Source organism: Arachis stenosperma, chromosome 9, assembly GCF_014773155.1.
Source record: "Arachis stenosperma cultivar V10309 chromosome 9, arast.V10309.gnm1.PFL2, whole genome shotgun sequence".
In the NCBI taxonomy this organism is placed as follows: domain Eukaryota; kingdom Viridiplantae; phylum Streptophyta; class Magnoliopsida; order Fabales; family Fabaceae; genus Arachis; species Arachis stenosperma.
This window is the reverse complement of record NC_080385.1, coordinates 74869497-74892205: the sequence shown is the minus strand read 5'-3', so window position 1 is coordinate 74892205 and position 22709 is coordinate 74869497. Positions and strand designations below refer to the sequence as shown.

Sequence of the window (22709 nt, the reverse complement as noted above, 5' to 3'; positions counted from 1 at the left end):
CAGCATGGAAGATAAAACTGGCGTGTCACGCCTAGCTTGGCGTGCCACGCCCCTTGCGATTCTTTAAAGACCTCTCTCTGGCCAGAATACCTGGCGTCCACGCCCAGCGGTGGCGTGCCACGCTCATTGTAAATCCCCACTTACTTCTTTCTGGTTCACAAGCCTGGCGTACCACGTCCATAGTGAAGCTTGAGGTTCTTCTCTAGAAAGTGTAGTTGGCGTGCCACGCCCAGCATTGGCATGTCACGCCCATATTGAAGCTTAACCATCCATCTTCTGGAAAAGATAATTGGCGTGCCACGCCCGTTGTAGTTCTTTATAGATTCTCTTCTGCAAAGTATAACTGGTGTGCCACGCCTAGCCTTGGTGTGCCACGCCCATTGAAATTCTGCATGGGTTCTCTCTGGGAAATGTAACTGGCGTGCCACGCCCAGCTCTGGCATCCCATGCCCAGTCAAGGATAGTGGCGTTTGCTTGAGGTGGCATGCCCAGTACACACGCCCAGCTCCTTTTCTTGTGTTCTTCCTCTTTTGTTGCTCTTTTCACCTGAAATCCAAGAAAGACTCATTTCAAGGCAATGTCCATTAAATTCATTATATAGTTCTTGTAAATGCATCAAATGAATGAAAATTCACCAATTCTATGGTCCTTTTAGATGAAAGAAAGAGGTAGATGATGCAAATCATCAGAACACGAAGCTTAATTTTTGCTTGTCCTCAAGCAAATCAATGTGAATTGTTCTAATTGATTGAAACTTGACCCTTAAGAGAATGAAATCAACAATTAGAGATAAAGGCTAAGTGTCAAATCATGCATGAACTTTGTTATTGCTTTCATATCACAATGAACTCTAAGACTTTTGAGGACCTCTCTAAGTGCTTGCTTCTAGAACCCTTTCTATTGATTGTCACCTTGAAGTAGTAAGGTTTGTCATTTTTCTTTTGATTTCTCTTTTTATTCTTTTATTATCCTTTTGTTTCCTTGATTGACCACAACTCTAGGTGTTTTGTCTCAAGACAACCCTTTAAAGTAAGATTTCAATTAGCACTCCCAAACCAGTTGGTTTTAGGGTACTAGGTGTTGAGACACCCTTAAAAATCTACTTGCTCAAGTCTCTCTTCTTGACACATCTTCACCACAAGAATCTACTAGGATCTTAGATCTTTGAGCCATTTATTTCTTTAATTTCTTCCTAATAGTTAATGCTCAGAGCCTTGGGTCTTGCTTACTACTTCTTGGTTCTATTGATATTCAAGGGTCATCCTTGGCATCTACTTGTTATGTCCTCTATGTCTAGCTGTTTCATTATGAATTACTCACTTCCCAAACTTCAATTCATGGTTTTATACTTGTTTCTCATCTCTTATTTTGAATTCAACTCACTTAGGTCTTAGTCTCTTACTCTTATTTTGCAACAACTCATCATTGACTCTTTTTGGAAGCAAACTAATTTTATTGATTGTTGTGAAACTTGACAATAGACATTTTCTTTCTCAAAGTAAAAACTAAAACTTAAAGGACTCATAGAGGGACTCCTTTAAAAAACACAAACAACTAACATAGCAAAAGAACCACTAAGCAGAAAATTCAGAAAATAGATTTTAGCATGGGAGTCAACAACTTTTGCTTGTCATGATGCTTCTCAATGTGTTAGGCCCCTTCCACTTATCCTTCTTCTTGGAGGACACATCACTATCCTTCTTTTTAGAGGCTCCTTCTTGTGCTGGGTTGTCCTTTGGCTTCCAAAAGCCTTGCCTTCTCATGAAGGTCCTTGGTGGGCGAAATCGTGATTCATTCTTTTCACTTCAACAATCCAAGGTTATGGCTCCAAAGACTTGGTGCACAGAACCATGGTCCAAAATTAACTTCACAGTCTCGCTCAACTAACCAGCATGTGCACTGGGTCGTCCAAGTAATACCTTACGTGAGTAAGGGTCGATCCCACGGAGATTGTTGGTATGAAGCAAGCTATGGTCATCTTGTAAATCCCAGTCAGGAGGATAAAATTATGGAATTTAGAAAATCAAATATGATTAATAAAAATAAACAGAAAATAAAATAGGATAGAGATACTTATGTAAATTAATAGTGGGAATTTCAGATAAGTGTATGGAGATGCTGTGCTCCTCTTGAATCTCTACTTTCCTATTACATTCATCCAATCCTTCTTACTCCTTTCCATGGCAAGCTGTATGTAGGGCATCACCGTTGTCAGTGGCTACATCCCTTCCTCTCAGTGAAAACGTTCCTATGCTCTGTCACAGCACGGCTAATCAGCTGTTGGTTCTCGATCATGTTGGAATAGGATCCATTGATCCTTTTGCGCTTGTCATCACGCCCAGCAATCGCGAGTTTGAAGCTCGTCACAGTCATTCAATCCCAGAATCCTACTCGGAATACCATAGACAAGGTTTAGGCTTTTCGGATCCTCATGAATGCCGCCATCTATCTAGCTTATACCACGAAGATTCTGTTGGGGAATCTAAGAGATATGCGTCCGGCCTAAGGTAGAACGGAAGTGGTTGTCAATCACGCGCGTTCATAGGTGAGAATGATGATGAGTGTCACGGATCATCACATTCATCAAGGTGAAGTGCAACGTATATCTTGGATTAAGAATAAAATTGATTTGGATAGAAAATAATAGTAATTGCATTGAAACTTGAGGTACAGCAGAGCTCCACACACTTAATCTATGGTGTGCAGAAACTCCACCGTTGAAAATACATGAGTGAAAGAGGTTCAGGCATGGCCAAATGGCCAGCCCCCATGATCTGAGAACTAATCGTCCCCAAAACGTGATCACAAGATTCAAAATACAATCCAGGATGAGATTATGATAGTAAAAAGTTCTATTTATAATAAACTAGCTCCTAGGGTTTACATGAGTAAGTAATTGATGCATAAATCCACTTCCGGGGCCCACTTGGTGTATGCTTGGGCTGAGCTTGATCAATCCACGAGCTGAGGCTTTTCTTGGAGTTGAACTCCGAGTTATGACGTGTTTTGGGCGTTCAACTCCGGATCATGACGTTTTTCTGGCGTTTAACTCCAGACAGCAGCATGTACTTGGCGTTCAACGCCAAGTTACGTCGTCAATTTCCGAATAAAGTATGGACTATTATATATTGCTGGAAAGCTCTGGATGTCTACTTTCCAACGCCGTTGAGAGCGCACCATTTGGAGTTTGGTAGCTCTAGAAAATTTATTTTGAGTGTAGGGAGGTCAGATTCCAACAGCATCAGCAGTCCTTTTGTCAGCCTTTTTCAGAGTTTTGCTCAAGTCCCTCAATTTCAGCCAGAATTTACCTGAAATCACAGAAAAACACACAAACTCATAGTAAAGTCCAGAAATGTGAATTTAACATAAAAACTAATGAAAACATCCCTAAAAGTAGCTTGAACTTACTAAAAACTACCTAAAAACAATGCCAAAAAGCGTATAAATTATCCGCTCATCACAACACCAAACTTAAATTGTTGCTTGTCCCCAAGCAACTGAAAATCAAATAGGATAAAAAGAAGAGAATATACTATAAATTCCAGAATATCAATGAATATTAATCATAATTAGATGAGCGGGACTTGTAGCTTTTTGCTTCTGAATAGTTTTGGCATCTCACTTTTTCCTCTGAAGTTCTGAATGATTGGTTTCTTTAGGAACTTAGAGTTTTGGATAGTGTTATTGACTTTCCTAGTTAAGCATGTTGATTCTTGAACACAGCTACTTATGAGTCTTGGTCGTGGCCCTAAGCACTTTGTTTTCCAATATTACCACCGGATACATAAATGCCACAGACACATAACTGGGTGAACCTTTTCAGATTGTGACTTAGCTTTGCTAGAGTCCCCAGTTAGAGGTGTCCAGAGCTCTTAAGCACACTCTTTTTGCTTTGGATCACGACTTTAACCACTCAGTCTCAAGCTTTTTACTTGGACCTTCATGACACAAGCACATGGTTAGGGACAGCTTGGTTTAGCCGCTTAGGCCTGGATTTTATTTCCTTGGGCCCTCCTATCCACTGATGCTCAAAGTCTTGGATCCTTTTTACCCTTGCCTTTTGGTTTTAAGGGCTATTGGCTTTTGCTGCTTGCTTTTTCTTTTTCTTTCTATTTTTTTTTCGCCATTTTTTTTTCGCAAGCTTTTTACTTTTCACTGCTTTTTCTTGCTTCAAGAATCAATTTCATGATTTTTCAGATCATCAATAACATTTCTCTTTGTTCATCATTCTTTCAAGAGCCAACAGTTTTAACATTCATAAACAACAAGATCAAAAGACATATGCACTGTTCAAGCATTCATTCAGAAAACAAAAGTATTGTCACCACATCAAAATAATTTAATTAAATTCAAGGATAAATTCGAAATTCATGTACTTCTTGTTCTTTTGAATTAAAACATTTTTATTTTAAGAGAGGTGAAGGATTAATGGAATTTATTCATAGCTTTACGATATAGTTACTACATACTAATGATCATGAAGTAAAGACACAAAACATAGATAAACACAACATTAAAAACCGAAAAGTAGAAAGACATAAGAACAAGGAATGAATCCACCTGAGTGAGGGTGGCGCCTTCTTGAAGGTCCAATGGTGCTCTTTGAGCTCCTCTATGTCTCTTCCTTGCTTCTGTTGAATGATTCATAGTAATTTTGGTGGTTCTACCCTTAGTTGCTTCTAATATTTGTGTGGAGGACAATTTATCCCCTGAGGTATCCCAGGGATCTCTTGATTTGCAGCCACATGTTCTACCACTGAGCTATGACGGGTTTATATGAGTCTTTCCATCTCCCATGACTCAGAGGTGGGAGCTTTTGTCTTCCCTTTGAGGTTTCTCTGGCCTTAGGTGCCATTAATGGTAATGGAAAAGCAAAAAAGCTATGCTTTTACCACACCAAACTTAAAATATTGCTCGCCCTCGAGCAAGAGGAGTAAGAAGAGAAGAAGAAGAAGAAGAAGAAAATGGAGGAGAGTGAGGGGAGATGGATTCGGCTATATGAGTGGGATTGGGTGGGAAAGAGAAGCTGAATTGTAAAGGTAGGTGGTGAATGAAAAACAGAAGGGGTGACCATGAATGGAGAGAGAGAGAGAGGGCGAGGTAGATGGGGATCCTGTGAGGTTCACAGATCCTGAGGTGATCCTATGGGGTCCACAGATCCTGAGGTGTCAAGGAATTCCATCCCTGCACCAAATAGGCATGTAAAATGCCTTTCCACACCATTCTGGCGTTTAAACGCCGTGTGGTGCACATTCTGGGCGTTCAACGCCCACATGTAACATGTTTCTAGCGTTGAACGCCAGTTTCATGCTTGTTACTGGCGTTCAGCGCCAGCTTTTCTTCTCTAGGCACATTCCTGGCGTTCAGCGCCAGAATGTTGCTTGTTTCTGGCGTTCAGCGCCAGAATGGTGCTCTGTTCTGGCGTTGAACGCCGGCCAGATGCATCTTACTGGCGTTGAACGCCAGCCTGTGCTTCCTCGAGGGTGTGATTTTTTTCTTCTGCTGTTTTTGATTCTGTTTTTAATTTTTATGATTTTTTCGTGACTCCTCATGATCATGTACCTAATAAAACACAAAATAACAATAATATAGAATAAAATAAAAATTAGATAAATAAAATTGGGTTGCCTCCCAACAAGCGCTTCTTTAATGTCAATAGCTTGACAGTGGCTCTCATGGAGCCACAAGGTGATCAGGTCAATGTTGTGTAGTCCCAACACCAAACTTAGAGTTTGGATATGGGATCTTAACACCAAACTTAGAGTTTGGTTGTGGCCTCCCAACACCAAACTTAGAGTTTGACTGTGGGGGCTCTTCTTGACTCTGAACTGAGAGAAGCTCTTCATGCTTACTCTCTTTTGTCACAGAGGGATGGCCATGTGCCTTAAACACGAGGTAGTCCCCATTCAATTGAAGGACTAATTCACCTCTGTTGACATCTATCACAGCTCCTGCTGTGGCTAGGAAAGGTCTTCAAAGGATGATGCAATCATCCTCTTCCTTCCTAGTGTCTAAGATTATGAAATCAGCAGGGATGTAAAGGCCTTCAACCTTTACTAACACGTCCTCTACTAGTCCATAAGCTTGTCTCAATGACTTGTCTGCCAATTGTAATGAGAATAAGGCAGGTTGTACCTCAATGATCCCTAGCTTCTCCATTACAGAGAGTGGCATAAGATTTATCCCTGACCCCAGATCACACAGAGCTTTTGCAAAGGTCATGGTGCCTATGGTACAAGGTATTAAGAACTTGCCAGGATCTTGTTTCTTTTGAGGTAGAATTTTCTGAATCCAAGTATCCAGTTCATTAATGAGCAAGGGAGGTTCACTTTCCCAAGTCTCATTACCAAATAACTTGGCATTCAGCTTCATGATAGCTCCTAAATATTGAGCAACTTGCTCTCTAGTCACATCTTCATCCTCTTCAGAAGAAGAATAGTCTTCAGAGCTCATGAATGGCAGAAGGAGATTTAATGGAATCTCTATAGTCTCTATATGAGCCTCAGATTCCTTTGGATCCTCAATAGGAAACTCCTTCTTGCTTGAGGGACGTCCCAGGAGGTCTTTCTCACTAGGATTTTCGTCCTCCTCCTCCCTTGTACATTCGGCCATATTGACTATGTCAATGGCTTTGCACTCTCCTTTTGGATTCTCTTCTGTATTGCTTGGGAGAATACTGGGAGGAGTTTCAATGACTTTCTTACTCAGCTGGCCCACTTGTGCCTCCAGATTTCTAATGGAGGATCTTGTTTCACTCATGAAACTAAAAGTGGCCTTTGACAGATCAGAGACTACATTGGCTAAATTAGAAGTGTTTTGTTCAAAATTCTCTGTCTGTTGTTGAGAAGATGATGGATATGGCTTGCTATTGCCCAGCCTATTACGTCCACCATTGTTAAAGCCTTGTTGAGGCTTTTGTTGATCCTTCCATGAGAAATTTGGATGATTTCTCCATGATGTGTTATAGGTGTTTCCATAAGGTTCACCCATGTAATTAACCTCTGCCATGGCAGGGTTCTCAGGATCATAAGCTTTTTCAGAAGCTGCCTCTCTATTACTGTTGGATGCATGTTGCCATCCATTCAGATTTTGAGAGATCATGTTGACCTGTTGAGTCAACACTTTGTTCTGAGCCAATATGGCATTCAGAGTATCAATTTCAAGAACTCCTTTCTTCTGAGGCATCCCATTATTCACGGAATTCCTCTCAGAAGTGTACATGAACTGGTTATTTGCAACCATGTCAATGAGTTCTTGAGCCTCTTCAGGCGTTTTCTTCAAGTGAATAGATCCACCTGTAGAATGGTCCAATGACATTTTCGAAAATTCAAAGAGACCATAATAGAATATATCTAATATGGTCCATTCTGAAAACATGTCAGATGGACATCTTTTGGTTAGCTGCTTGTATCTTTCCCAAGCTTCATAGAGGGATTCACCATCTTTTTGTTTGAAGGTTTGAACATCCACTCTTAGCTTGCTCAGCTTTTGAGGAGGAAAGAATTTATCCAAGAAGGCAGTGACCAGCTTATCCCAGGAGTCCAGGCTATCCTTAGGTTGTGAATCCAACCATATTCTAGCTCTGTCTCTTACAGCAAAAGGGAAAAGCATGAGTCTGTAGACTTCAGGATCAACTCTATTTGTCTTTACAGTCTCACAGATCTGCAAGAACTCAGTTAAAAACTGGTAAGGATCTTCAGATGGAAGTCCATAAAACTTACAGTTTTGTTGCATTAAAGTAACTAGCTGAGATTTCAGCTCAAAGTTGTTGGATCCAATGGCAGGAATGGAGATGCTTCTTCCATCAAATTTGGACGTTGGCTTTGTGAAGTCACCAAGCATTCTCCTTGCATTATTATTATTTTCGGCTGCCATCTCCTTCTCTTGTTCCAATGTTTCTGAAAGGTTACCTTTAGAATAATTTAATTTAGCTTCTCTTAATTTCCTCTTCAGAGTCCTTTCAGGTTCAGGATCAATTTCAACAAGAGTGTCTTTTTCCCTGTTCCTGCTCATATGAAAGAGAAGAAAACAAGAAAAGAAGAGGAATCCTCTATGTCACAGTATAGAGATTCCTTTATGTTAGTAGAAGAAGAAAGGGGAGAAGAATGTGGAAGAGGGGATTTGGATAATTAGATGGAGAGAGGTGAAGAGAAGTGTTAGTAATTAAATAATTAAATAGAAGAAAAAAAGGAGAAGGGAGATTTCGAAAATAATTTTGAAAAGGGGTTAGTGATTTTTGAAAATTAGAGATAAAATATAATTGAAATTGAAATTTGAAACAATTAATTAATTAAAAAAAATAGTTTTTGAAAAAGAGAAAGGTATTTTCGAAAATTGAAGAGGGAAAAGTAGTTAGGTGGTTTTGAAAAAGATAAGAAACAAACAAAAAGTTAGTTAGTTGATTGAAAAAGATTTGAAATCAAATTTTAAAAAGATAAGAAGATAAGAATTTAGATAAGATATTTTGAAATCAATTTTTGAAAAAGATAAAATTTTGAAAAGGATAAGATAAAAAGATAAGATAAAAGTTTTAATAAAAAGATATTTTGAAAAAGATTTAATTTTTAAAATGACTTAGCTAACAAGAAACTACAAGATAAGATTCTAGAATTTAAAGATTGAACCTTTCTTAACAAGAAAGTAACAAACTTCAAATTTTTGAACCAATCACATTAATTGTTAGCTAATTTTTTGAAAATATGATATAAAGATAAGAAAAAGATTTTGAAAATATTTTGAAAAAGATTTTTGAATTTTTCGAAAAAATAGAAAAAAAATGAAAAAGATATGATTTTTGAAAAAGATTTTGAAAAGATAAGATTTTTAAAATTGAAATTTTGACTTGACTAGTAAGAAACAACTAATTTTTTTAAAAATTTTTGACCAAGTCAACCCAAAATTTCGAAAATTTGTAGGGAAATAAGGAAAAGATATTTTTTTTTAATTTTTGAATTTTTAATTATGAGAGAGAAAAACAACAAAAATACTCAATGCATGAAATTTTTAGATCAAAATAATGAATGCATGCAAGAATGCTATGAATATTGATGACAAGTCATCATATACCCATTTTTCAAGCTAATTTCAATTATTTTGTTAGCATTTATGCACTTTCTTGCATCCTAAGTAAGTGATTTGGAGTGAAAATGCACAACTTCTTTAAATCAAGCAACCACCATGAAATTAATGTTAATCCATGAGGTTTAAGCTAATTTTAATTGAATTTTAATTGATTTATAAGCCTCTTGAATTTAGTGATACTTTGAGTGGTTGTTTTGGTTTATTGTAGGTGAAGAAAAGAAAAGAAAAGGAAAAGCGTGGCCTAAGAAGTGTAGCCCAAGGAAAGGAAAGTGTGGTCAAAGCAAGAGGAAGTGTGCCGCATGCAAAGGGGGAGGCAAACATTGCCCTCCACAAGGGCACACTGCCCTCTAGGAGGGCAACATAAGGGAACCAAGGAAGGAAGGCAACTCTGCCCTGCCCACTACAAGGGCAGAGCACAAAATTGTGCCTTGGAACCAAGAAGAAGAGAACCTTGCCCTGCCCTCCACAAGGGCAGAATCGGGCTCACCAAGGGAGAAATTCAAAGGAAAAATGTCACCCATGCATGCTACAAGGATCGAACAAGGAACCATGAGGAAGCCAAGACTTAAGGATGAGTGCCGTGCCAAGAAACCAAGGAAATTATTGTAGCGTGTGCCACCTCCGTGTTTCGAACACGGGACAAGCAATGTGAGAACTCTGCCCTGCCCTTGGCGCGGGCAGGGCAGCATTTGGATTGGCGCACGATCCTGGCACGCCACACACAAATCTGGCGCACCAAATCCTTCCCTGGCAGCACCAGCGCGCACCACGATCCTCTCCTGGCAGCACCAATTTTTTCTGCCCTGCCCTCCGCGAGGGCAGGGCAGCATCCTATGCACCAAGCTCAATTCTGGCGCACCAACTTTTGATTCTGGCGCACCAATTCCTGATTCTGGCAGCACCAAGGAAATTCTGGCGCACCAACTTTTCCTGCCCTGCCCTTGGCGCGGGCAGGGCAGCATCTCACGCACCAAGGCCACGCCCAGCTCGCACCAACCGTCCGCACCATGCATCAATTTTCTGCCCTGCCCTCCACAAGGGCAGGGCAGCCTCCTGGGAGTGACTTTTAATGGGCCGAAAAATTCAATTAAAAATCCAATTGAATTCATTTCTTCACCAATTCAAAAGCCCATCCAAATCCAAAAATCCAAGAATAGAAAGTGTATAAATAGGAGTTAGTTTGATGTAATTAGGACTTTTTGGCTTTTAGTTTTGAATTTTCATTTTTTATTTTGAGCTTTTGAAAATTGTTCTTGGAACTTTACTGAGAATTCTGAGAATTGGGGAGGAGAATTGATCTCTCTTCTTCCTCATTCTTGCCTGAGCATTTCTAATCTTCTGTTTTTGAGTTTTGGGTGTGAGAAATTGAGGAAATTCTGTCTCAATTCCCATTCAAGCTCTCTTTAAATCTTCTCTGCATAATTCAATTCAATTTCAATTTCCTTTACTGCTTCTTCTTTAAATTTTCTGTCAATTGCTTTGATAACTCAGATCTGGGAAGGAAATTGAGTTTTAGGCTCTGCTACCTAAGCTCTTGAGTCCTGAGATCACAATTCACTTTGGGTTCTTCTGTGAACCTTGCTGCATTTTAATTTCCTATTCTGTTTGAATTTCAGTTTACTCCAATTCATCTTCTACTCTTAATTGTTGAAATTTGCTTTCTCTTGGTTTAGATTCTGCAATCCCAGTCCTCAATTCCCTTTTATATTCAGGCCATTTATCTTTTTTGCCATTTAAGTTACTGCAGTTTATGTTTCTTGCACTTTAAGTTTCAGTCATTTAATTCCTTGTTCTTTAAGTTTCTGCAAATTTACTTTCCTGTTCTTTAATTTACTGCACTTCTCCCTTCCCCCTTTACATTTACTGTCATTTACTTCTTGTTAAACACAAATCACTCAACCAAAACTTGATTCGCTTGACTAAATCACCTACTAAACTAAAATTGCTCAATCCTTCAATCCCTGTGGGATCGACCTCACTCTTGTGAGTTATTATTACTTGATGCGACCCGGTACACTTGCCGGTGAGTTTTGTGTTGGATCGTTTTCCACACATCAAATATCAAGATGAACACCAAGAACACCTTTGAAGATCATGATGAACATCAAGAACATATTTTTGAAAAATTTTTGATGCAAAGAAAACATGCAAGACACCAAACTTAGAAATCTTTAATGCATGGACTCTAACAAACAAAAAATGCATATGAAAAACAACAAACAACACAAAACAAGAAAACATCAAGATCAAACAAGAAGACTTGTCAAGAACAACTTGAAGATCATGAAGAACACCATGAATGCATGAAATTTTCGAAAAATGCAAGAAAAAATTTTTAAAGCATGCAATTGACACCAAACTTAAAAAATTGACTCAAGACTCAAACAAGAAACACAAAATATTTTTTATTTTTGTGATTTTCTAATTTTTTTGGATTTTTATTAATTTTTTTTTCGAAAATAAAGTTTGGAAAAACGAAAAATAAAAGAAAAATTTTGAAAAAGATTTTTGAAAAGAAAATTACCTAATCTGAGCAACAAGATGAACCGTCAGTTGTCCATACTCGAACAATCCCCGGCAACGGCGCCAAAAACTTGGTGGGCGAAATCGTGATTCATTCTTTTCACTTCAACAATCCAAGGTAATGGCTCCAAAGACTTGGTGCACAGAACCATGGTCCAAAATTAACTTCACAGTCTCGCTCAACTAACCAGCAAGTGCACTGGGTCGTCCAAGTAATACCTTACGTGAGTAAGGGTCGATCCCACGGAGATTGTTGGTATTAAGCAAGATATGGTCATCTTGTAAATCCCAGTCAGGAGGATAAAATTATGGAATTTAGAAAATCAAATATGATTAATAAAAATAAATAGAAAATAAAGTAGGATAGAGATACTTATGTAAATTAATAGTGGGAATTTCAGATAAGTGTATGGAGATGCTGTGCTCCTCTTGAATCTCTACTTTCCTATTACATTCATCCAATCCTTCTTACTCCTTTCCATGGCAAGCTGTATGTAGGGCATCACCGTTGTCAGTGGCTGCATCCCATCCTCTCAGTGAAAACGTTCCTATGCTCTGTCACAGCACGGCTAATCAGCTGTTGGTTCTCGATCATGTTGGAATAGGATCCATTGATCCTTTTGCGCTTGTCATCACGCCCAGCAATCGCGAGTTTGAAGCTCGTCACAGTCATTCAATCCCATTATCCTACTCGGAATACCACAGACAAGGTTTAGACTTTTCGGATCCTCATGAATGCCGCCATCTATCTAGCTTATACCACGAAGATTCTGTTGGGGAATCTAAGAGATATGCGTCCGGCCTAAGGTAGAACGGAAGTGGTTGTCAGTCACGCGCGTTCATAGGTGAGAATGATGATGAGTGTCACGGATCATCACATTCATCAAGGTGAAGTACAACGTATATCTTGGATTAAGAATAAAATTGATTTGGATAGAAAATAATAGTAATTGCATTGAAACTTGAGGTACAGCAGAGCTCCACACCCTTAATCTATGGTGTGCAGAAACTCCATCGTTGAAAATACACGAGTGAAAGAGGTTCAGGCATGGCCGAATGGCCAGCCCCCATGATCTGAGAACTAATCATCCCCAAAACGTGATCACAAGATTCAAAATACAATCCAGGATGAGATTATGATAGTAAAAAGTTCTATTTATAATAAACTAGCTCCTAGGGTTTACATGAGTAAGTAATTGATGCATAAATCCACTTCCGGGGCCCACTTGGTGTATGCTTGGGCTGAGCTTGATCAATCCACGAGCTGAGGCTTTTCTTGGAGTTGAACTCCGAGTTATGACGTGTTTTGGGCGTTCAACTCCAGATCATGACGTTTTTCTGGCGTTTAACTCCAGACAGCAGCATGTACTTGGCGTTCAACGCCAAGTTACGTCGTCAATTTCCGAATAAAGTATGGACTATTATATATTGCTGGAAAGCTCTGGATGTCTACTTTCCAACGCCGTTGAGAGCGCGCCATTTGGAGTTCTGTAACGCCAGAAAATATATTTTGAGTGCAGGGAGGTCAGATTCCAATAGCATCAGCAGTCCTTTTGTCAGCCTTTTTCAGAGTTTTGCTCAAGTCCCTCAATTTCAGCCAGAATTTACCTGAAATCATAGAAAAACACACAAACTCATAGTAAAGTCCAGAAATATGAATTTAACATAAAAACTAATGAAAACATCCCTAAAAGTAGCTTGAACTTACTAAAAACTACCTAAAAACAATGCCAAAAAGCGTATAAATTATCCGCTCATCAGTCCTCTCATCCTCTTTGTGCTTGGCCAAAATCTCCTCCTGCCTGGCACTAAGCTCTTCCATTCCTTGTATAAATATTGGATAGTTGGGGTTTAGGGTGGCTACCATATTACACAAGTGATTCAGCTTCGCTGTGTGTTTATATCATATTGCCTTCTTGATGTGGTCCTAGCCTCATAGAGGGACCTAAACTTAGCAAGATTCCTCTGTTGAACCTTTTGTTGCTCTAAAATTATGTTGAGGCTGCCTTGCATTTCTTCCCAATGGAATTAACCCTGCTGTTCCTTAATTTGCTCCACATTTTCTTGAAGTTGCTGGATGCTCACTTGCATTTGTTCCCAATGCTTTTGTTGTTCCATACATTGGGAGATGTCTCCTTGCATGTGGTGGATGTTCCCCTGCATTTTCTCCCAATTGAAACCTTCTGTAAATTATGCTTGAAATTGTGGAATTGGTGCTTGGACATATGGTTCTTCTTGTTGTGGTGGCCTTTATGGTTCTTGCACATGAGCGCTATGTTCTCTGACTCTTTGTAGTGGATTGATAGTCACCACTTTCTCCATCTTCTTGGCAGTTATTGGCTTGTCTTGCTCCAGCAATGTCTCATCTATAATAGTTTCTACTCCAGCCTCATCATATAATCACTGGATAATGCTTGGAAAAGCCAACCTTGTACTATCCTTGGTGCTTTTCGACACCCTATGAATATTGACTGCTATCATCTCTCCTACATTCACATTCTCCCCCTTCATGATGCTATAGATCAGCACAACTCTTTCCAAAGTTACCTCTGAGGTATTAGAGGTAGGGTTGAGGGATCTCACAAAATCCAGCCACCCTCTAGCTTGAGAGTACAAATCTTCCATTTGGTGTTGGCCTTCCATCCTTTTCTTTGATCCACTCGGTGTTGAGGATGCATATCTTATTCAAGATGTTTTCGAAGCCCGGATCAAGTTGCTTTACCCTTTATTCATAGCTTCGGTCGGATCTTGTGCGCCATACTTCCAGCATTCTTTCTAAGTTCGCAGGGCTATAATCGATGCCCTTTCCCCTCACGTAACTTAGGTAATCAAGTTGTTGACCTGGTTATGGCATGGCATTAGCGTAGAACTCTCTCACTAGGCTTTCCACCACTTTCTTTGGTGGATTGCACAAGATAGCCCAACCCCTACTATTGATCTCAATGGTGATTTCCCTGTGCTCCTCTCTTCCCAATTGGAAGCCAACCTCAGGAATAATTTGCCTCTCACTCACCCACCCGTAGAATTAGTTTTGGTGGAAGAATGAGAGGAACTTGAACTCATTGTAGCTTGAATAGCCAGAGGAGGTTTCCTTGGTCTTTCTTTTCTTTGAACCAGTGGCTTTTGGTGGTGCTATTTGTGGAGTGATGAAAAGGGTTAAATGAAAAAAAAAAGAAGAAAAGCAAAGCAAAAGGGATTTGCTCAACATCGAACTTAGGACTTGATTGACCCAATCAAGAATGAAATAAGAAAGTGAAGAAGGGAGAGTAGGGGTGAGGGATACGAGAAAGAGAAGTGAAGTATGTAGTGTGGAGAACAGGGGTGGGTAAGTGCATTATAGAGGGAGGGAAAGAAGAATCAGGAAGGTGTGTAATTGCTGACAAAATTGAAAGTTTTCACACTTGGTATTGGCGCCTAGCATGGGAGAAGTGCCAATCCAAAAGTTGGTTAAGCTTTCTTCAGGTTGTGAGTTCCAAAGTGTGAAGTACACTTTGACTCCCTTGACTTGATGAGTGATCAATGTCTTGTGGGCCCCACCTTTTCCTGAAAATTCAGTTACAAACTCTCATTAGTGATCAAAGATTGCTTTATTTTCCTCCAATTAATTTGCATTCATTTTGTGTCTCTTGGATACCAAACTTAGGTTTATTGCATCTAATAACTAGCTCATGATTAATCTTTATTGAATACATTATGGGTGGAAGCAATTTAATTTTTCATACCCTTCCACTTCCACTCTATGTGTACAAAATTAAGTACCTTATTCATTTATCTTGCCAAGTTATTAGGTGCATTAAAATAATAACTTATTGGGCTTAATTTGAATGCACTACTGGAATTTCTCATGATGGTGGCCACACCAAACTTGAATTTTGGCTTACTCTTGAGATCAATTAAATTGTTGTAAGTTTAAAAATTAAGTGGGCTGGTGGCCACACCAAATTTAGTTCTTCAGCCAGTTTCTTAACTCAATTAAAGACATCACATAATGAAGCATGCAAAGTTGCACTTTCAGCAAGACTAAGAAAACTTTTGAAGCTAAAATCTAAGAAGCTACCAACTATATAACTAACACTAAAAACTGGAAAGCAATTAACCAAAGTAACTAATATAAACTAATCTAGAATGCTTGAAATTGAAAGGATATGAGTGTTAGGGTGCCTCCCAACTAGCGCTTCTTTAACGTCATTAGCTTGACGGTTCTTCCTCTTCAGCTGAGGTTGTAGTTCACTCTTTGCAAATCTAGTACGTCTCCCAAGTAATGCTTAAGTCTATGTCCATTGGCAGTGAAAGGCCTCTGTGTTTTCTCATCCATAAGCTCCACATGACCATAAGGAAAAGGCTTGATGATTGTGAAAGGTCATCACCATCTTGATTTCAGCTTTCCTGGGAAAAATTTGAGCCTTGAGTTGTATAATAGCACATTTTGGCCTTCTACAAACTCTCTTCTTGCCAGCTTTTGATCATGCCATTTCTTTGTTTTCTCTTTGTAAATCTTGGAATTTTCATAAGCTTGAGTTTTGAATTCTTTTAACTCATTGAGTTGCAGTAACCTTCTTTCCCCAACAGCTTGAGTATCAAAGTTTAACATCTTTAGAGCCCAAAATGCTCTATGTTTAAGCTCCATTGGTAAATGACAAGCTTTTTCAAACAACAATTGGTATGGAGACATGCCAATAGGTGTCTTAAAAGCTGTTCTATAGGCCCATAAAGCATCATCCAACTTTCTGGACCAATCTTTTCTTAAGTTCCCAATAGTCTTCTCAAGGATTCTCTTGAGCTCTCTATTTGAAATTTTAGCTTGACCATTGGTTTGTGGATGGTATGGGGTGGCTACCTTGTGCTTAACACCATATTTGAGGAGGAGTGTCTCTAGTTGCTTGTTGCAAAAGTGAGTTTCCCCATCACTTTTAAGAGCTCTTGGAACCTTAAACCGGCTAAATATATTCTTTTTCAAGAAATTGATCACTACTTTGTTGTCATTTGTTGAGGTTGCTATGGCCTATACCCATTTGGACACAAAGTCTACAGCCACTAGTATGTAATTGTTTGAGTATCAGGGTGGGAAAGGTCCCATGAAGTCAATCCCCTAAACATCAAACAACTCCAACTCCATGATGAATCTTTGTGGCATTTTATTCTTCTTGGGTAAGTTGCCAGCTCTTTGACATTCATTGCACCTTGTCACAAACTCCTTTGTATCCTTGAACATAGTAGGCCAAAAGAATCCACACTATAATACCTTGGATGTAGTCCTTTCTCCATTAAAGTGCCCTCCATAAGTAGATCCATGGCAATGCCAAAGAACATCTTGTCCTTCCTCATGAGAGACGCATCTTTTCAGAATTCCATCAGCACACTTCTTGAAGAGGTAGAGCTCATCCCAAATGTAATGCTTGGCATCATTGATGAGCTTCCTTCTCAAGTGCTTCTTGATGTTGGAAGGTAACTCTCCAATGGCCTTGAAGTTGGCTATGTCTGCGAACCATGAGGCTTCTTGGATCATCATCAATTTTTCATCTGGGAAGCTCTCATTTACACCAGGGCTGTGTACTTCATTGTCCATGTGTGGGATCCTTGATAGGTGATCTGCACCTTATTTTCTGCTCCATTTCTATCCTTGATTTCAATGTTGAACTCTTGGAGTAACAAGATCCATCTGATCAATCTAGGCTTAGACTCTTGTTTGGTTAACAAGTATTTGAGTACTGCATGGTTAGTAAATACAATTACTTTAGAACCAATGAGGTAAGATCTGAATTTATCAAATGCAAAAACTATAGCAAAGAGTTCTTTTTCTTTGGTGGTGTAGTTTCTTTGGGATTCATTAATAACCTTGCTAGCATAATAAATGACATGCACTAGCTTGTCTCTCCTTTGTCCTAGGACAACACCAATGGCAAAATCTGATGCATCACACATTAACTCAAAAGGTAAGTCCCAGCTTGGAGGTGCTATAATAGGTGCAGAGGAGAGCTTACTTTTAAGCTCATCAAAAGCTTGCATACATTCTCTATCAAATATGAATGGTACATTAGATAGAAGCAAGTTGCTTAAAGGTTTGACAATTTTTGAAAAGTCTCTAACGAACCTTCTATAGAAACTAGAATGTTCTAAGAAACTCCTAACTGCTTTGACATTACAAGGTGGGGGTAATTTTTCAATTACTTCCACGTTGGTTCTATCTACCTCTATGCCTTTCTTAGAGATTTTGTGGCCAAGGACTACCCCTTCGGTAACCATAAAATGACACTTTTCCCAATTCAAAACTAGGTTAGTCTCTTGGCATCTCTTGAACACCAAGGCTAGATGGTGTAAGCAATTAGGAAAGGAGTCACCAAACACTGAAAAATCATCCATGAAAACCTCAATAAACCCCTCAATCATATTAGAAAAAATGGACAGTATGCACCTTTGGAATGTGGCAGATGCATTGCACAAACCAAAGGGCATATGTCTATATGCAAAAACACCATAAGGGCAAGTGAAAGATGTCTTTTCTTGGTCCTTAGGATCCACTACAATCTGGTTGTAGCCTGAATATCCATCCAAGAAACAATAGTACTCATGCCCAACTAGTCTCTCAAACATTTGATCCATGAATGGTAGAGGGAAATGATCCTTCTTTGTGGCTTCATTAAGCTTTCTGTAGTCTATATACATGCGTCATCCGGTCACTGTTCCTGTTGGTATCAACTCATTCCTTTTATTTGGCACAATTGTGATTCGTCCCTTCTTCGGGACTACTTGAATAGGGCTCACCCAAGGACTATCTAAAATGGGGTAAATCACCTCTGGTTGCCATAGCTTGAGCACTTCCTTTTGCACCACTTTCTTCATTGATGGGTTTAACCTTCTTTGTGGTTGGATTGAAGGCTTGGAATTCTCTTCAAGTAGGATCTTATGCATGCACATTGAAGGGCTTATCCCCTTCAAATCTGAAAGTGTCCACCCAATGACATCCTTGTGTTGTCTCAGCACTTTGATGAGCTCTTCCTCTTGTTCTTTACTCAAGGTTGAGTTGATGATTACTGGATATGTGTCATTGCTCCCCAAGTAGGCATACTTCAAGTCTGGAGGCAAAGTCTTTAATTCCAGCTTTGGTGCTTCTACTTTCTCCTTGTTTGCCTTTTCTAGCATGATTGAGCTATTCATGCTTTCTTGTGGTGTAGTACACGAAATCGTGAGTTTCACACTTCTCCATAATTTCGTGCAGCTGACCAGCACTAGGTCATCCAAGTAATACCTTACATGAGTAAGGGTCGATCCCACGGAGATTGTTGGTTTGAAGCAAGCTATGGTCATCTTGTAAATCTCAGTCAGGAGAATTCAAATGGTTATGGGGTTTTAATAATTAAAAGAACGAAATAGAACATAAAATAGGATAGAAATACTTATGCAATTCATTGGTGGGAATTTTAGATAAGCATATGAAGATGCTTTGTTCCCTCTGAGCCTCTGCTTTCCTATTGCCTTCATCCAATCAGTCATACTCCTTTCCATGGCAAGCTGTATGTAGGTAGATCACCGTTATCAATGGCTACCATCCATCCTCTCAGTGAAAATGGTCCTTTACGGTTTCCCGCATGGCTAATCAGTTGTCGGTTCTCGATCATGTCAGAATAAGATCCATTGATCCTTTTGCGCACTGTCACTGCACCCCACAGTCGCGAGTTTGAAGCTCGTCACAGTCATCCCATCCCAGATCCTACTCAAAATACCACAGACAAAGTTTAGACTTTCCGGATCTCAAGAATGCTGCCAATTGATTCTAACTTATACCACGAAGACTCTGATCGCATGGAATGGAAGTTCTGTTGTCAGGAGAAGCAACCATGCATCGTGAACCAGGAGGCCAAGAGATACACACTCAAGCTCTCACAGATAGAACGGAGGTGGTTGTCAGGCACGCGTTCATAAGGGAGGATGATGATGAGTGTCACGGATCATCACATCCATCAGGTTGAAGTACAAGTGAATATCTTAGAACAAGAATAAGCTTGAATTGAATAGAAAATAGTAGTAATTGCATTAATTCATGAGGAACAGCATAGCTCCACACCTTAATCTATGATGTGTAGAAACTCCACCGTTGAAAATACATAAGAACAAAATCTAGACATGGCCGAATGGCCATGCCTCCCAATAACATGAAATAATCGAAAAGGATTTAAAGACCTGATCCCAAGATCAAAGATGATCAAAAGATGATCAAAAGATAAAAATACAATAGTAAAAGGTCCTATTTATAGTGAACTAGTAACCTAGGGTTTATATAAATAAGTAAATGATGCAGAAATCCACTTCCGGGGCCCACTTGGTGTGTGCTTGGGCTGAGCATTGAAGCTTTTACGTGCATAGGCTTTTCTTGGAGTTAAACGCCAGCTCTGGTGCTAGTTTGGGCGTTTAATTCCAGCTTTTATGCCAGTTCTGGCATTTAACGCCAGAAAAGGGTCTCTGACCGGCATTTTGACGCCAATTTGGGCTATCAAATCTCAGGCAAAGTATGGAATATTATACATTTCTGGAAAGCCCATGTCTACTTTCCAACGCACTTGAGAGCACACCAATTGGGCTTCTGTAGCTCCAGAAAATCCACTTCGAGTGCAGGGAGGTCAAAATCCAACAACATCTTCAGTCCTTTTTCAGCCTCTGAATCAGATTTTTGCTCAAGTCCCTCAATTTCAGCCAGAAAATTCCTGAAATCATGGAAAAATACACAAACTCATAGTAAAGTCCAGAAATGTGATTTTAGCATAAAAACTAATAATTATATACTAAAAACCAACTAAATCATACTAAAAACTACCTAAAAACTATGCTAAAAAGCATATAAATTATCTGCTCATCATGGTGATTCACCATATGATGCTTGTTGCTCTTGCTCCATTGCATCTTCAAGTTTGTCTTCTTTCAAGACTCCTTGGACTAGTGCCTCCATTGTATCTACCATCATGCACTCTCCAATTGACTCCTTTGGGTAACTCATGGCAGTAAAAACATTGAATACCATCTTTTCTTCATGCAGTCTTAGGACATATTCTCCCTTTTGTACATCAATTATAGCTCTAGCTGTTGCCAAAAATGGCCTCCCTAGTATGATTGATGCATTGGCCTCTTCTTCCAAGTTAAGCACTACAAAATCTGCTGGGAAGATGAACTCTCCCACCTTAACCAACAAGTCCTCCACTACTCCATGGGAGAACTTGAATGTTCTATCTGCTAGTTGAAGTACCATTCTTATTGGCTTGGCTTCTTCAATTCTCATTCTCTTCATCCTAGCTAAGGACATGAGGTTGATGCTAGCTCCCAAGTCACATAATGCTTTCTAAATACTAATATCTGCTATGATGTATGGGATTCGGAAACTCCCAGGATCCTTCATCTTTTGGAGAAGCTTCTTTTGTATAATAGCACTACATTCCTCTATGAGCACTATAATTTCCTTTTCTCCCTAGTTTCTTTTCTTGGTCATAAGCTCTTTTAGAAACTTGGCATAGAGTGGCATTTGCTCTAGTGCTTCAGCAAAAGGTATGTTAATTTGAAGCCTCTTGAAGATCTCCAAAAACCTAGAAAACTGGCTGTCTTTCCCATCTTTTATTAGCCTTTGTGGGTAGGCTGCTTTTGGCACATAGGGCTTCAAAACTTCCTTTGGTGGAGTTGAAGTTTGTATCTCTTCTTCCTCTTTAATTTATGAGTTCTTGGCAGCCTCTTCTTTTTGTAATTTGTGGCTTGAGGGTGCCTCCTTCACCACTTTTCCACTTCTTAACGTGATGACTTGCATCATGTACCTTTTTTTCTCATCTAAAAGGACCATATAATTGGTGAATTCTCATTCATTTGATTCATTTACAAGAACTATATAATGAATTTAGGGGACATTGCTTTGAAATGAGTCTTGCTTGGATTTCAGGTGAAAAGAGCAACAAAAGAGGAAGAAAGCAAGAAAAGGAGATGGGCGTGTGTACTGGGCGTGGCACGCCAGTTATACTTCCCAGAGAACCCATGAAGAATTTTAATGGACGTGGCGCGCCAAGGCCAGGCGTGGCACGCCAGTTATACTTTCCAAAAGAGAATCCTTGAAGAACTACAATGGGCGTGGCAGGCCAAGGCCAAGTATGGCACACCAGTTATCTTTTCCAGAAGATGGATGGCTAAGCTTCACTATGGGTGTGGCACGCCAATGCTGGGCGTGGCATGCCAACTACACTTTCCAGAGAAGAATCTCAAGCTTTACTATGTGCGTGGCATGCCAATACTGGGCATGGCACGCCAGGCTTGTGTACCAGAAAGAAGTTGGTGGTGATTTACAATGGGTGTGACACACCACTGCTGGGCGTGGCACGCCACTGCTGGTGGTGGCACGCCACTGCAGGGCGTGGCACGCCACTGCTGGGCATGGCATGCCACTTCTGGGAGTGGCACGCCAGGTATTCTGGCCAGAGTGGTGTCTTTGAAGGGTTGCAAGGGATGTGGCACACCAAGCTGGGTGTGCCACGCCAGTTCTATCCTCCATGCAGGGCGTGGCACGCCAGTTCAACTGAGCAGAGGAGAAGGGAAGAAGCAGCACCAAAGGGCATACCACTTGGTACTTTGGGCATGGCACACCAAGCTTGTTAGTTCAAACCATCATCATGGGCATGCCACTTGAGTCCTAGGCATGGCACGCTAGTTCAATTAACCAGAAAGGGAGAATGAAGCCCCCAACAACAGCGTGGCACGCCAGGTCAAAGTCGTGGCATGGCAATACAAATTCCCAGAAATGAAGGGCCAGGACCTCATCGAATGCGTTCCACTTGAGACTTTGGGCGTGGCACGCAATGCCAATTATCAATGGGCGTGCCACTTGGTACTTTGGGCATGGCAAGCCAACCTTGCTTGCACCATGGGTGTGGCACGCCAGACCTGGGCGTGGCACGCCAGCTCACTGGACCAGAGAGGAATGTGTGTGCACCAACAAAGGATGTGGCACACCAGACTTGGGCGTGGCACGCTAGTTCAACCTTCGAGAGAAGAGATTGAAGACCCTAATGAGGGCGTGGCACGCTAGGACTAAGGGGTGGCACGCCAGTACAAGTGACCAAAGAAGAAGATTGAAGAGCCTA

At 40.1% G+C, this 22709-nt stretch overlaps 1 protein-coding gene across 1 annotated transcript; it reads right to left on the bottom strand.

The window, feature by feature from the left end:
* Positions 1 to 15967: 15967 nt before the first annotated feature.
* On the bottom strand, positions 15968 to 17170 carry LOC130949616 (uncharacterized). The gene is made up of 2 exons (XM_057878286.1): positions 16847 to 17170; positions 15968 to 16606 (listed from the first exon to the last, which is right to left on the bottom strand). Exons 1-2 carry the CDS (start codon positions 17168 to 17170, stop codon positions 15968 to 15970), a joined length of 963 nt encoding a protein of 320 aa, XP_057734269.1.
* Positions 17171 to 22709: the final 5539 nt, after the last annotated feature.

Excerpts from the sequence above, each read along its gene's own strand:
- LOC130949616 (XM_057878286.1), bottom strand. The coding sequence starts at position 17,170 with ATGGACAATGAAGTACACAGCCCTGGTGTAAATGAGAGCTTCCCAGAT. Across the intron at positions 16,607-16,846 it reads GAGAAAGGACTACATCCAAG|GCCATAGCAACCTCAACAAA; the intron begins GTATTATAGTGT and ends AAATGGGTATAG.